The 13,270-nt window shown below is 26.8% G+C and overlaps 1 protein-coding gene across 1 annotated transcript; it reads left to right on the forward strand.

Annotated features, from left to right (window-relative positions):
• Positions 1–4,223: 4,223 nt before the first annotated feature.
• On the forward strand, positions 4,224–8,468 carry LOC111035142 (probable transaldolase). The gene is made up of 8 exons (XM_022316663.1): positions 4,224–4,479; positions 5,716–5,839; positions 6,675–6,782; positions 6,853–6,984; positions 7,069–7,194; positions 7,901–8,037; positions 8,100–8,210; positions 8,271–8,468. Exons 1-8 carry the CDS (start codon positions 4,386–4,388, stop codon positions 8,438–8,440), a joined length of 1,002 nt encoding a protein of 333 aa, XP_022172355.1. The 5' UTR covers positions 4,224–4,385; the 3' UTR covers positions 8,441–8,468.
• The last annotated feature ends 4,802 nt before the right edge of the window (positions 8,469–13,270 follow it).

Below are 13,270 nucleotides of genomic sequence, written 5' to 3' on the forward strand. Positions count from 1 at the left end.
AAATGTTAAGCATCACAGAAACTACTTTTAACTTTTTATTTATTCTATATTATTTTGTCTGTTAAATTCTTAAACAAGCTTTACTTTGTCAACATGTTTCACAAAATCATTCAATCTTTAAACTCATTAGTATGTTAATAATTAATTTAATTTAAAATGTGTATACAAGGAAAGCTTTAATTAAATCGATCAAATATTTGACTTGTATAAATATTGTTAATCATCACAAATTACTGTTTATTGGATTTTCTTAAAAACGAATCGTTTAAATTTTTTTTGTGTATATTAAAATTTGTTCCTCAATTCAGTATTTAATTTCATACTAGATAGATAGTTGTATTAAAATGAATTAATCTGTTAAATATATAAATATTTCAGCTTGTCTAAGTGAACAATTTTTTTTTTGTGTAAAATTATTTTAGAACAAATTTATTATACCACCAATTTTTTAAAATAAACTTAGCATTTAAATCTAGTACAGTCAACAGTTAACTTACTGTTTACATTATTGACACATAATAAGTGTTTGTATACTTACTTACCTTATTTTGTTCAAATAATCTGCATGTTCTTTTTTTATGTTCTTATTTTTTTTCTTAGTGTAATATTTAATCTGAAATAGTAATATTTTATTTGTAACTAGTAATGATTTAATTTAGTATACTGATTACACCTATTTACAAAATCCACTATGATAATTTTTTTTAAGTTGTTGGCTTTTACTGTTGTACGTTCAAAGATCAAAGTATTTAATGTTTAGTACTTTGTATTGTTATTAATGTTGACACCAATGTTTATGATTTCACTGTCCTATCAATTTTAACAGACAGTATTATTTACCCGAATTTACCTTTCAATTGTATTATTTCAATTTGTTTATGTCCAAGAATCAGCATTATAAATCATGTTAAATCTAATGAAATATATTATATTGAAATTATACAAAACAAAATTGTTATAAGTTATTTGTATTGTTTGTAATTTGTCAAAGACGTAGACGTACATGCCATAAATTAATATATTAATTAGTTATTACTTATTACTCAAGGGTAATATTGTTTGAAAGTAAAAAATAAAATAAAATAAGAACATAAATTATTATATTTTAGCTTTGTATACATTTGTAATAAGTATTTGTATTTTTATTTTATGCTGAATTAATATGATCAAAAATAAATCTATTTCTTATTTAAAATGACAATGTTATTGTTTAAAAATGAAATTATAATAGTTCACAATTACTTAGAAAAGCGATTTTTGTACCATTAAAAAAAAAAAATATGTTAGAGAAGACTATTCGAGCATACGCGCCTTTTTATTATTGTTATATTTTATAACTTAAGCAAATTACTTTTAATAATTGCCATAAATTACATATTATTTTTTGATATTTACATACCTATTCAAAGCAATCAATCAAATCCAGAGGGAGGTACAACCAATTACCAAACTGCCATTGATTTGTATATCAATATATCATACAATCATATCTACCACGATTAGGTAGGTAACTATATTATAGTTAGATTATTAATAATTAATTAACCCCATTAAATTAAGGGGATCGCCGGATCGGTGACGGACAGTTTTTAAGGAGTTCGAAATGAGCAATTTTAAAATTGCATGTAGATTTGAATACTCCGAATAATATTCTGTTTTTGAATCTAAAATAAAAATGTATCGTATTATCCAAAGAAGTAAAAAACTGATGATGATATCATAGTATATTATAATATCTACATCTATGGAAAAAGTCGATCATCGTCACTTTTCGAAGACTAATTCACTCGAAAACTAATTTCAATGAACAAAAGAAAAATGTAAAAAGCAATAATAAACCGACAAGTCGTTATATAGGTACAACATGTTTTATTCACATATTTCATTTTTCTCAAGTAATTTTAATAAAATACTCGATCGACGATCATTTCAGTTTGGAGTGAGATCATGAAAGCAGTTCCTTGATATGGTGCCTGCACTCTCGACGCAGCTATATTTAATTCGAAGTGTCGATGTATACTTAAGTTTGATTACCTATTCTCTTGGGGCTTACATATTTTACTTTTAAGCACGGATATAGATACTATATAGTATTCAGAGTTCCTATGTCCCAAAAAATTCAGCAATTTTTATTTTTTCCATATAGAAGTGTTTAGTTGTATTATAATATTTAAACTCTACCACTCCATCAACAAAAGCTCAAAGTCCGGTGAAAAGTTCTAAGGGGTGGGGTGACTTGATGGAATTGAATAACGAATGAATAGTAACATTTATAAATATTACTATGACGTCCGTTTGTGAATCAACCACGAATTAAAGCAACGCCTTAATTAACGCAAACAATTATATTATAAAGCTGGGAAAACCACTCTGTTGTAAAACAGTTTTTCAGTGTATCTACCTTATCAATTAGTAGTGCCGTAGTGGACGTGTTGAATTCAATAATAAAGTATTCTACCTCTATTTAAAACGATTTTGAAAGGATATAGTTTCATACTCTATTTCTAAGTAGCTATGTGTTACAATAAGTCATTTAATTTTCAATTAGTATAAATACCTACTAAAGTGCTTAATATAGTAGAATACAATACGTTGAATTAATTTTTGCCATTAATTTTTGTATTATGATTTATATTTATCATAATAAATTATTGTTATTCATTTATAATTCAGCATCAACGACTGACATATATACATATATAGTAAATAGTTATCGCTTGTCAATAAAATAATGGAGTAAATGCAGACTTCTGGCTTTGATATAGGTACAATTTTATAATTTTTCATTAGATAATCTATAAACATTCAAATTTTAATTTAATTTTAAATTTTATTTTTTTAAAACTTCATTCTATTATTTAAGCTCTTTGAAAAAATATCCAAAATAAATTATACTTATCTACTGATGCAGCGAAAACATCATTCAATAAAAGCTGAAAATTAGTTGAAACATTTTAAAAATTGCATAGTACGGTAAGTATGATGCATTATGTACTGTATGCCTTTATGTTAAATCTAAAAAGTAAAAATCACATTTATTTATAGAAAGATTTTTATTTAATAACTCATAAAAAAATATACTTGTTCTCTATCTAATATTTAAACACCATCTTAATCAATATTCGAATAAAAAAATTAAAATTAAAGTTTATCTGAACCTCTTTCAACTTAATTTTTGCATCCATAATATTTTGAAATTAACTTTCAAAAACAACAGCTGATACCTTCTAAATAACCATTGTTTAGTGAACCCCCAAAACCCTCCTCAGGTACGGCCTTGCCTCGGATGGCGATACATCTTTAGACAATGTATCGAGTATTTCACAAAATAATTTTGTCAACGAATACTCGATACTTAAAAAAATTAATTTTATCATAATCCTACCAGGAATAAATAAAATAAATTTTCCGACAAAACTTTTGAAAAATTAGTATTTTTAAAAGGAAATATAAGAATATGATATGATAGCTATCTATATTTTATTTTTATTATTATTTATTCATATAATTTAACAATAATTGACTTATCACATTTTGACCTTTCATAATTGGTTTTCAATTATTTTGTTAAGTCCCTAGTAATAACTTTCGTAGAGTCTCAAAATGTTAAACGATACCGGTATAACATACCACAACCACCGTGTACATAAGCTGTACGTCCGTCGCTTAAAGCTTTCTTGCATTTCGACATAATCGCGAATATATCAAGTTTACCTTATGGCTTATGTGCTTCTTGCACCTTTTGTTATTGCTATCAAAAGTTGGATCGCATTGTATTTTGAAATGCGGTAAAAATTCAAAATTATTTTGTGATAAGAATTATATTTTGTGATAAGTATTATTTTTTGTGATAAATGATAATAATGTAGTAGTAACGCCACATTGAAATAATTTGGAATTTTTCTTGTGAAGATCCATTCGTGGCTCTGTCTGGTGTAATAATCTGACACACCTAATTTATCATTCGAATGAATTGATAAAATAAAATAGCCCATCTATATCTGTGGGCCGGGGGTAAAGAAATAAATAAATTCGGAGTATTATTAAATCGTTGCGAATGATTCTCGAGATGTTGTAGCAACAACATGAAAATATACATCGCTTAACTACATTCATTTCCGCTTGGGCGCTAGTTGCGCTTCTCGCAGGTCGTAATCGAGTAACCTGTATAACTTAAATCGTGATTCAGGCGGGGGTTAATGTAATATTATGTTCCTTACTTCTTCAACAATTGGCAATTACCATTATCTTTAGTTTATTTTACATTTCTCCATAGATCGGGCTATAGTTTGTCGCTGATAAACTATAAACCGCCTTTCACGAAGTGGAGTACCAGCCAAATTTTGAATTGTAACCAATAGTACATAATTAAATATTTTATCAAAATGACAGAACCGTCGCCTAAGAAGTCAAAAATGTCGTCTCTGGGTCAACTTAAGAACTTTACCGTCGTCGTGGCTGACACTGGAGATTTTGAGAGTACGTATCTAATTACTTAACCGGTATAATATGTCTATACCTTATAGGTAGTTATTGTGTTATCCATAATACCCGTATAACCAACTAATAATTATTATAAGTTATAACTTTCAACTCTCAGTTGCCTACTATTTTTAAAATCCTTAGTTACCTACTGAATTTTGCCACTTGTTGGATGCTGATAATATAATATTTTTATTTTTATAAATTATAGGTACTACTCAATCATTAGATTTTTAATCGATTTGAAACACTATTACTTTAAAAATTTGTTTCTAAAAATCTTTATAATTAAAGTGACTATTTATTTCACCTGCTGTATTCACCTAATCTGTGTAGTGCCTTTCACTTTCAAACTTCCCAATTTTATAGTGTAATTAGGTTTATAATTTGTCTATAACAACAGTATAAATATTTTATATAAAGGAAACAAGTTGGTGTATAACCTTTCACTTTCAAGCCTCCCAGTTTTATAATGTGGATACATGGTTAATATGTAACAACACTATAACAATTTTATATGGACTAAATAAGTTGGTGCATTATTTAAAAAAAAGTAAAAGTAAGCCTATGAAGGTTGGAGTGCTTCTGTATCTGCTGTAAAATGTTTTAAACATTTTATAGTTCACAGTAAAATGTTGGTACTGCTTACCTTAATAATTATAAGATTTAGTTATAACTTTAAAAATCATATCCATAATAATATTATAATTGTCTTTATGTTTTTTTATTTTCAAATATCATTAAAATATAACCTATGGAACTTATATTTCTTTATCTCATATAAAGATTAAACGCCCTTGAACTTTGTACCATTTATTGAATATTATATATTTATATAGTGTAGGCAGGTAAAACAAGATTGTTAAATAAAATAAAAATTGTTTGGTTTAAATATTTTGATTAATTAAAATATATATTCTTTGAATATAAAATGAAATAAAAAATTTCTGATCCAAGAGAAGCCGATGTTAAAAGACTCCTATTTAATTGTTATAACTTATAAGATTAGGAAAAATAATAGGTACCTAATATTTAATTTTAGAAATTTCAAAACCTAATGAAAATAATATTATTTATCTACCTATCAATTAGATGTTTTCTTTAATAATTTGCCAATTTTCTAGACTATATTTATTATTATGTTTTACAACTTTTATTAATTGGTATTAAATGACATTTTTAAAAATTACCTAACTATTTCATTTTAAATAATCTAACCAAACTTTTTTCTAGCAATGAAAAAATATAAACCTACTGATGCTACCACAAACCCAAGTCTTATCCTAGCTGCAGCCAAAATGCCTCAGTACAAAGATTTGATATCAAAAGCTCTGAAATTAGCTGTTGCAAGTGGAACGTTAGTATGAACTACATTTATCAGTATTTTTTGTAGTAACAAGTTAGGCAATCTTAAGTGTGAACATGAAAATATGCATATGAAATACATCAAATCAACAAAAACCATAAGTTAAATTAAAGCAAACAGCAAAGGTACCTAGTTATAATATTAAAGGAATTAGAAGTGTAGATTTTTTGTCTTTATTTAACACAAATGCAACATAAAAAATTAAACGTGTTCTTTTTCTACATACCAGTTGGTCTAGTGAAGTGATAAGAACTCTGAAAACAGATTTGGATTTCTCACAAAGTCTGTTTTTTGATTTTAATTTCTTTGAAAATTGAAATTTAACTATTTTTTAGTTTGTACAATTTATAAATCATAAATGTGATAAAATCGATCTCAACTCTCAAGTAGTCTTAATGACAATATTTCTAATATTTTTTCAGAATTCTTATTTCTTCAGTAGATCAATTGTTATGTTATAAATATAACACTTCTAGATTATGCGTGTGTTAAACAAAGCCAGAACATCATCTCTTCAAATCCCTGTAGGTATGTAAATATTCTATAATTGATTTGTTATGCATTTTTTAAGGATGTTTTAATACATTTTGTTCGAAGCTGTTATTTCTGGCCTATGTTTATTGATGAAAAATATATAATTTATTTTTGTTTGAAAATCTATGAATAGGTTTTGTTATAGATACTAATAATGTGTAAAAATATGGTAAATAGTACCACTTATGTGATTATAAATACATTTAGTATTTATAATACTATTATGGGTACTCAATGGTTAAATTCATGTATTTATGATTTTATATTTTAAAATATATTGTACTGTTCACAGGACAATTGAAGAACAAACCGAAGAAGCCATGGATAATCTTGTTGTGTTGTTTGGTACTGAAATTCTATCCCTAATTCCAGGACGAGTGTCTACTGAAGTTGATGCTAGGTATGTTTTAAAATACAACTTGATTAATAATTTATTATATTATTTATATTATAACTATTTTTTTTTTAAGATTGTCTTTTGACAAAGAAGCAAGTATTGCTAAAGCTATCAAATACATTAAAATGTATGAAAAAGCTGGAATTCCCAAAGAACGTGTATTAATTAAATTAGCTTCTACATGGGAAGGTATTCAAGCAGCTAAGTCAGTATTATAAATCATTTCTCTAATTATTCACAATTGTCCATGTAAATGTATTTTAAATATTTATTTTAAAACCCTTTTCAGAGTTTTGGAACAAGAACATGGAATACATTGTAACTTAACTTTGTTGTTTTCACTTTATCAAGCCATTGCTTGTGCTGAATCAGATGTCACTTTAATATCCCCTTTCGTTGGTCGTATTTTGGATTGGTAAATTGAATTGAATAATTTTAAATATTTACCAGTTTTTCTAATTCCTATTCCTTGCAATATGATTCTTATTTACTAGATACAATGTCAAATTGCAATCAATGACAAAAAATGTCATAAATCGTAACCACTTATGTTGTGTTCCGTGTGGATGGGATTTCATTCCCAGTACAATAATATTATACTCTCTGTGTTAGTCTTTTTATCATTCGGAATGGATTTGGCTATTTTACGTAATTTAGGTGAATTTTTTTTAATATTAATTATCAACATAGTTGTGTATTAGTTTTTCATAATATTTATTATTCGTTTTTGTACATTTCATGCAATCAATACTTAATTAAAATATTAACATATTATTCCAATACCCCTCCCTCTCACTACATAATCTGACATATATGGTTATTGCATTTCATACTCATTTCAGTAGAATTTAGTGCTTTGTGAATGTAGAGAACTAGGACTGATCGCTGATTGGACTGTGATAAGTTATTAAAAGTATTGTAGACTTCATATTTAAAAATAACTCTTTCATATACCGTTTGCTCTTAATTGTATGAAAGTATTTTTTGTCTTATGTGGACAACATTTCTTGGAACAAAAACATGAGTATTATGTTTAAAATGCCGGTAGCTGCTAAAGTTACAGCTTCTTACATAACTATAAATACTATTGAAAAATATTTAAAAAATCATTTAATTTACAGGCATGTTGCAAACACTGACAAGAAAAGTTTTGAGCCTTTAAAAGATCCAGGTGTTCAATCAGTAACTAATATTTACAATTATTTCAAAAAATTCAACTATAAAACTGTTGTGATGGGTGCATCATTCCGTAACATTGGTATTGTTGGTGTATTATGTGTTTTGAATTAATTTATATTAACTGTAAATTGTTTAAACTAGGTGAGATCAAAGCGTTGGCTGGTTGTGATTTGTTAACTATTAGTCCTAAGCTACTTGAGGAATTAGAATTGTCTAATGAGCCACTTACAGAGTATTTAACAGTAAAAAATGGTAAATATTTATTTAAGTATTACATTTTTCACATGGTGTGAATAATGAATTTGACTTTAGGTAAAGCATCAGATTTGAAAAAAATTGAAATCAATGAAGCTAAGTTCCGTTGGGAGATGAATGAAGACAAAATGGCCAATGATAAGTTGTCTGAAGGTATAAGGAATTTTGCTGCTGATTCTCGTAAACTTGAGAAAATTCTTACAGAGATGTTGAATAAAATCAATTAAATACACTGTTAGTGTCACATTTTTATGTTATGGGATCAAAATTTTATTACATGTGATGATTTATACTTCAAATTCAGTTCTTATTATTATTTGTAAAATTATATGTAGTGTTGAAAAAAATTAAATTAAAAAAAAAAATGCATGAAGTGTTTATTTTGTTACGCACTTACACCTTTTAATTTTTATTTGTGGTAATTGTTAATAATCCATTTTTAGCCCTATAGTATATTTTTATATTTAAAACATTTTTAGTAATATAGTTTTTATAAATTATTTTACAGTAACTTGAACCACAGATTTTGTTCTTACTTGGAACTTTTATATTTATTCAGTGAGGTTTAATCCAACATTGAAATGAATAATGAATAATTTTGTAAGTTTTATTGAAAATTAACTTGAAGTAAGCTTAGTAAGCTTGGCTTACTATGGAGATAACTTTAACTAAGAGATAATGATGATCACATTTTTCTCAAATGGGCCAAAGACTTTGCTGAAAGTACCTTATGGTATATTCTATAATGTATAGTATTATTATGGTATACAATACGGTATAATATTTTGAATTTGTTATGCGGAGCTTTCACTTCTGCACTGGTTGTCTTGTGTTCATAAATGTAATACGTTGATAATGTAATATCAACATTCTATCTCTTATGTATTATGTATTAGATAGATTCACAGAAAACTATGAATGAAATGGGAACCCCGCTTCAGTCTTTAAAGGATCATTGAGATCTTGTGCGTCTGGACTCTAAGAAAAACTGCTTGCGGTTTTCTTTTAAAATTCAAACCAGTCAATGTGTTGTGGTTATGGCATATGCCAATACGGCATGTACAACAACCATGGCTCGTGAATTGTGGCCAATACCAAATACTAATACCAAGGGTGGATCTAGTGAAGGTGCTATGGCCTTTTGTTCTGTGCTGACCCTTATTTTTCGCTTGGATTCTCTATCAAAAAACTTATATCAGACATCAAAATATACACAGCACGATAAAATTATACTGTATTCTATAGGTGTTACATCATAGTAGGTATAATATTTTAATACCTATGTAAGGCTGGGCATTAACTATTTAAAAAGTTAAAGTTAGTTACTTTTTATATCATGATACCAATCAGTTTGTTCGTTTCTCATTTTTTCATGCCTATTTATATGTTCTTGTTAATTTAGTTTACTTATTAGTTATTATACCAATAACTGTTTACTAATATATTAATAATCCTTTTAAAATTCAACTGTGATTCTTATTTTTTTTCTTTGAAAGCGTTGAGGAAAACATAAAAATATAAATTTTTGGAAAAATCGAAAGTTTTGGTATACCTAACTCAAAAGCTTATACTAGCTAACCTAAAATACTACCTAACCTTGAATACTTGAAATTTTCACAAAAAAATATTTATATTAGCATTTTCAATTTATTTCTGTTTATTATCCATTTAACTTTTTTACGAGATTTTGAATTTAATATTTTTACGATATTTGATATTCAGCAGTTTTTAATTATTACATTTTATTATGGTATACGTGTATTCTAGGGTGACGCACCGTCTCCACTCAGAATCGTTTTTCGTATGTAATGATTTATCATTTAATTCAAATCTAACACATTCGCATTACAATGATAATATACCTACTAGACAACTACTACCTACCGTACAGCATTGTGGTAACTATTTTTGTATATTTTTAAGTAAATTATAAATATAAATGGGGGTTGTGGGGGCAACGCCACCACGGATTACTTTTCATGAAATATCAGGTGGAGGGGGAGGGGCTACAGCCTCCTTAACAAAATGAAGGTGTAATAGTTTTCATTAAAAATGGCATAGAGCAAATAAACGCAGAGTACAGCATTCCAAATGCAAATTACATTCTTATGCCGGGTTGCATGAACAATCATTAAACATTTAACGAATCAATAGTGAGCAATTGGTCCATTTTAATTTTATTGGACTGTTAAATTAATAATAATCTAAATTATGGGATTTTATCTATGTACGGATCGCCTAGTGGCGATAGGTATTATCAAATTTATTGAAGATCTATTTTGATCACAAATATAATAAAATCACATAAGTGGGCTGGTGGGTCGGTATCTTACGCTCAATCTGCGGCAAGGCACTGAACGTACGTACCGGCTGTCGCTGCTAGCATTCGGATGGGTGACCATCCGGGTTAAAAGCAACACATCCTTGCCACGCATAGAAATGCGTGTTTCAGCCCACCTCCTCCTCCTACACAGTACCAGACTAATGACCTCTGTAGTTGAAGCCTCAATTCAAATAAAAAAAATACACCAAAGGATAGGCAGCTAATAACTTGTGATTTTTCTAAATGTATAATTGATTTATAAGATATGCATATTTTTTTTATTGTGAATGTAATTAAATAATATTTTAGCTAAACTTATTAATAAATAACTAACATTTAAATCTGTAAACCAAATTTAATCATATTTACTATGTATAAATTATTTAAAAACTCCAATATCATATTATCAACAATAAGAGGTACTTCAGTGGTGAATTGGGCTAAACAATATATAATTTTATTTCTCTTTGTATTCATTTGTTAATGTTGCACAATATGTAATGTAGTTAATTATTCTGATATTTATTTTATCTATTTTTTTTGACCAATAAATATTATCTTAGTAATATCTTAAGTAAGTTATTTAAAAAACAATTAACTTTTATCTTAACAAGTTAATTCATTTTATTACAATAATATTATGTACCCACTAGGTACCAGTTAATTAATTCTATAGTAACGTTAAGTTAATTTTTTCAATATAGAAATTATATTTTATATAAAAAACCACATTTAAAATATATTTTGTTTTGTGCAAATTAATGTTTTCATAGATAACAATGATGATCGGAAACAACCAATAGGAGTCTATTGTTTTATAATTTTAAATGTATTGCAAATTTGCAAGTACCTACTACCTATAATTACTAGTTTATTGTAAACTGCCTAAGTGTTGTATGCACTATTTATAGATTTCAATAGCGATTAAAATAACTTAAATACAACTTTCTCTACATAAATGTCCATTAGGGTGGTCATTACTCATTATTATTATTATTTTTTAATTTGATCCACCTACCCGTGGAATTTGTTCAAGACTATAAAAAAATTAAATTGTGTAAAGTTTCGTAATAATTGGTCAACCCTAAAGTGTATCTCAAGAAGGTTGAAGTTCAAAGAAAGGCGCCTTTTCAATTTTTATAATTTTGGCCAAATAAATATTGAATACAAGCTAAAAAGTGCTAGAAAACATTTTTTTTAAAATTAAACATCCTACTTAACCCCAATAACTTGTAAGTTCGGTTAGACTATCATTATATGACCTTTTATTTTATTTTTTCTGAAAATGTCTATAATATGTATTACTTTTACTACCTTTGAATTTTTGAATTTGTACTGATAATATATTTATATTAAATTAGCCTATTGTGCTTTGGCATATAATATAATAAAATATAAATATAGAACTGCAGACTGGTGCATATGGTGAAGTAGACACAGGATATTTCGATGCCCCCGACAGTCGCTTGGGATTGCTATTCACGATTTCAAGCTTTGCGGACAGATGTGCTCCCAGAAAATGTTGAACGGTAAAGTAGTAGCTCGGACCTGTTCCCGCGTTATATGCAACTCCATTTCGAAGCACTTGTAACATAATACATATTATATTTATAAATTATAATGTACACCCTTGTTCAAGGCCTATCGCAGTGGCACATTTTATCAAGAGGAGATTAGGAGGATATAATATACATAATATTATAATACATTCATAAATAAATAATATTTATGGTCACACATATAGGTATTATATGGAGTATAGAGCAATGTGAACATCTAATAAAACAATTTTTTGCTATGAATACAGTTTTTTTAAATTATTCAACTATTTTAACCATTATTAAATTATTTATAAAGAATAATATGGCAGGTAATAAATTATTCTGAATATAATAATAATAATATATTCTGAATGGAGCAATGAATCTATTGGTTATTAATTTATTAGTATGTTTTTACAATGCTTATTTCATATTTATAAAGGTATCTACACTCTATTCATGTAGGTCTATTCCTATATTTGTGATTCACATTTTTTCTATTTGTGGTGATTTATAGTCTTATAGATATTCGTCAATAGGATCCTCTCCAGTAACCGCAATATTATATTTTAGGTTACAAGTTATAGACACTATACAGTAGGTAGCATAATATAATAGTAGGTATCTAGTACAATTATTTACATGGGCGGTACCCGTTTCCACCAAAAGTGTACCTTTCCCTTTTCCACCAATAAGTACTCATTTCCACCGAGACGAGTTATATACTACGCGTAGAAGTTATGTTAAAAGCTATTAAAAAGTAATAAATTAATATACAACATAATATAAATGTATATGTTACCTTATAATAATAATGTTTATAATAGTCAAAATTGTCAAAATTGTCAAATGTATAAATTAAATAAAAAAAAAAAAAGATTTAATAGTATTGTATAATAGTAAAATGTTACTTCATAATAATTAGTGGATATTTTTTAAAAAATTGTATGATATAGATTGTGCAAAAAACGTACTTGTAATTTATAAAACAATATTTTGTTTTAATTAATAAATTTAGTGTATTATATTGTATTAAACACAATATAGGTTAAAAAAATTAGTTAATATCGGAACACAGTTATACTATTACTAACTTTTATACCATACTATTATATATTTTTTTTTTTATTAAATTTGTACATTTTTATTATGTTGTATATTAATTGATTACATTTTAACAGCTTTTAATATAA

The sequence above is a fragment of the Myzus persicae genome, unplaced genomic scaffold (assembly GCF_001856785.1).
Source record: "Myzus persicae strain clone G006 unplaced genomic scaffold, MPER_G0061.0, whole genome shotgun sequence".
Lineage (NCBI taxonomy): Eukaryota > Metazoa > Arthropoda > Insecta > Hemiptera > Aphididae > Myzus > Myzus persicae.

Coding starts and splice junctions, on each gene's coding strand:
- LOC111035142 (XM_022316663.1), top strand. CDS start 4,386: ATGACAGAACCGTCGCCTAAGAAGTCAAAAATGTCGTCTCTGGGTCAA. Junction 5,840..6,674: donor TTAGCTGTTGCAAGTGGAAC/GTTAGTATGAAC, acceptor TACTGTTCACAG/GACAATTGAAGAACAAACCG. Junction 7,195..7,900: donor GTTGGTCGTATTTTGGATTG/GTAAATTGAATT, acceptor TTTAATTTACAG/GCATGTTGCAAACACTGACA.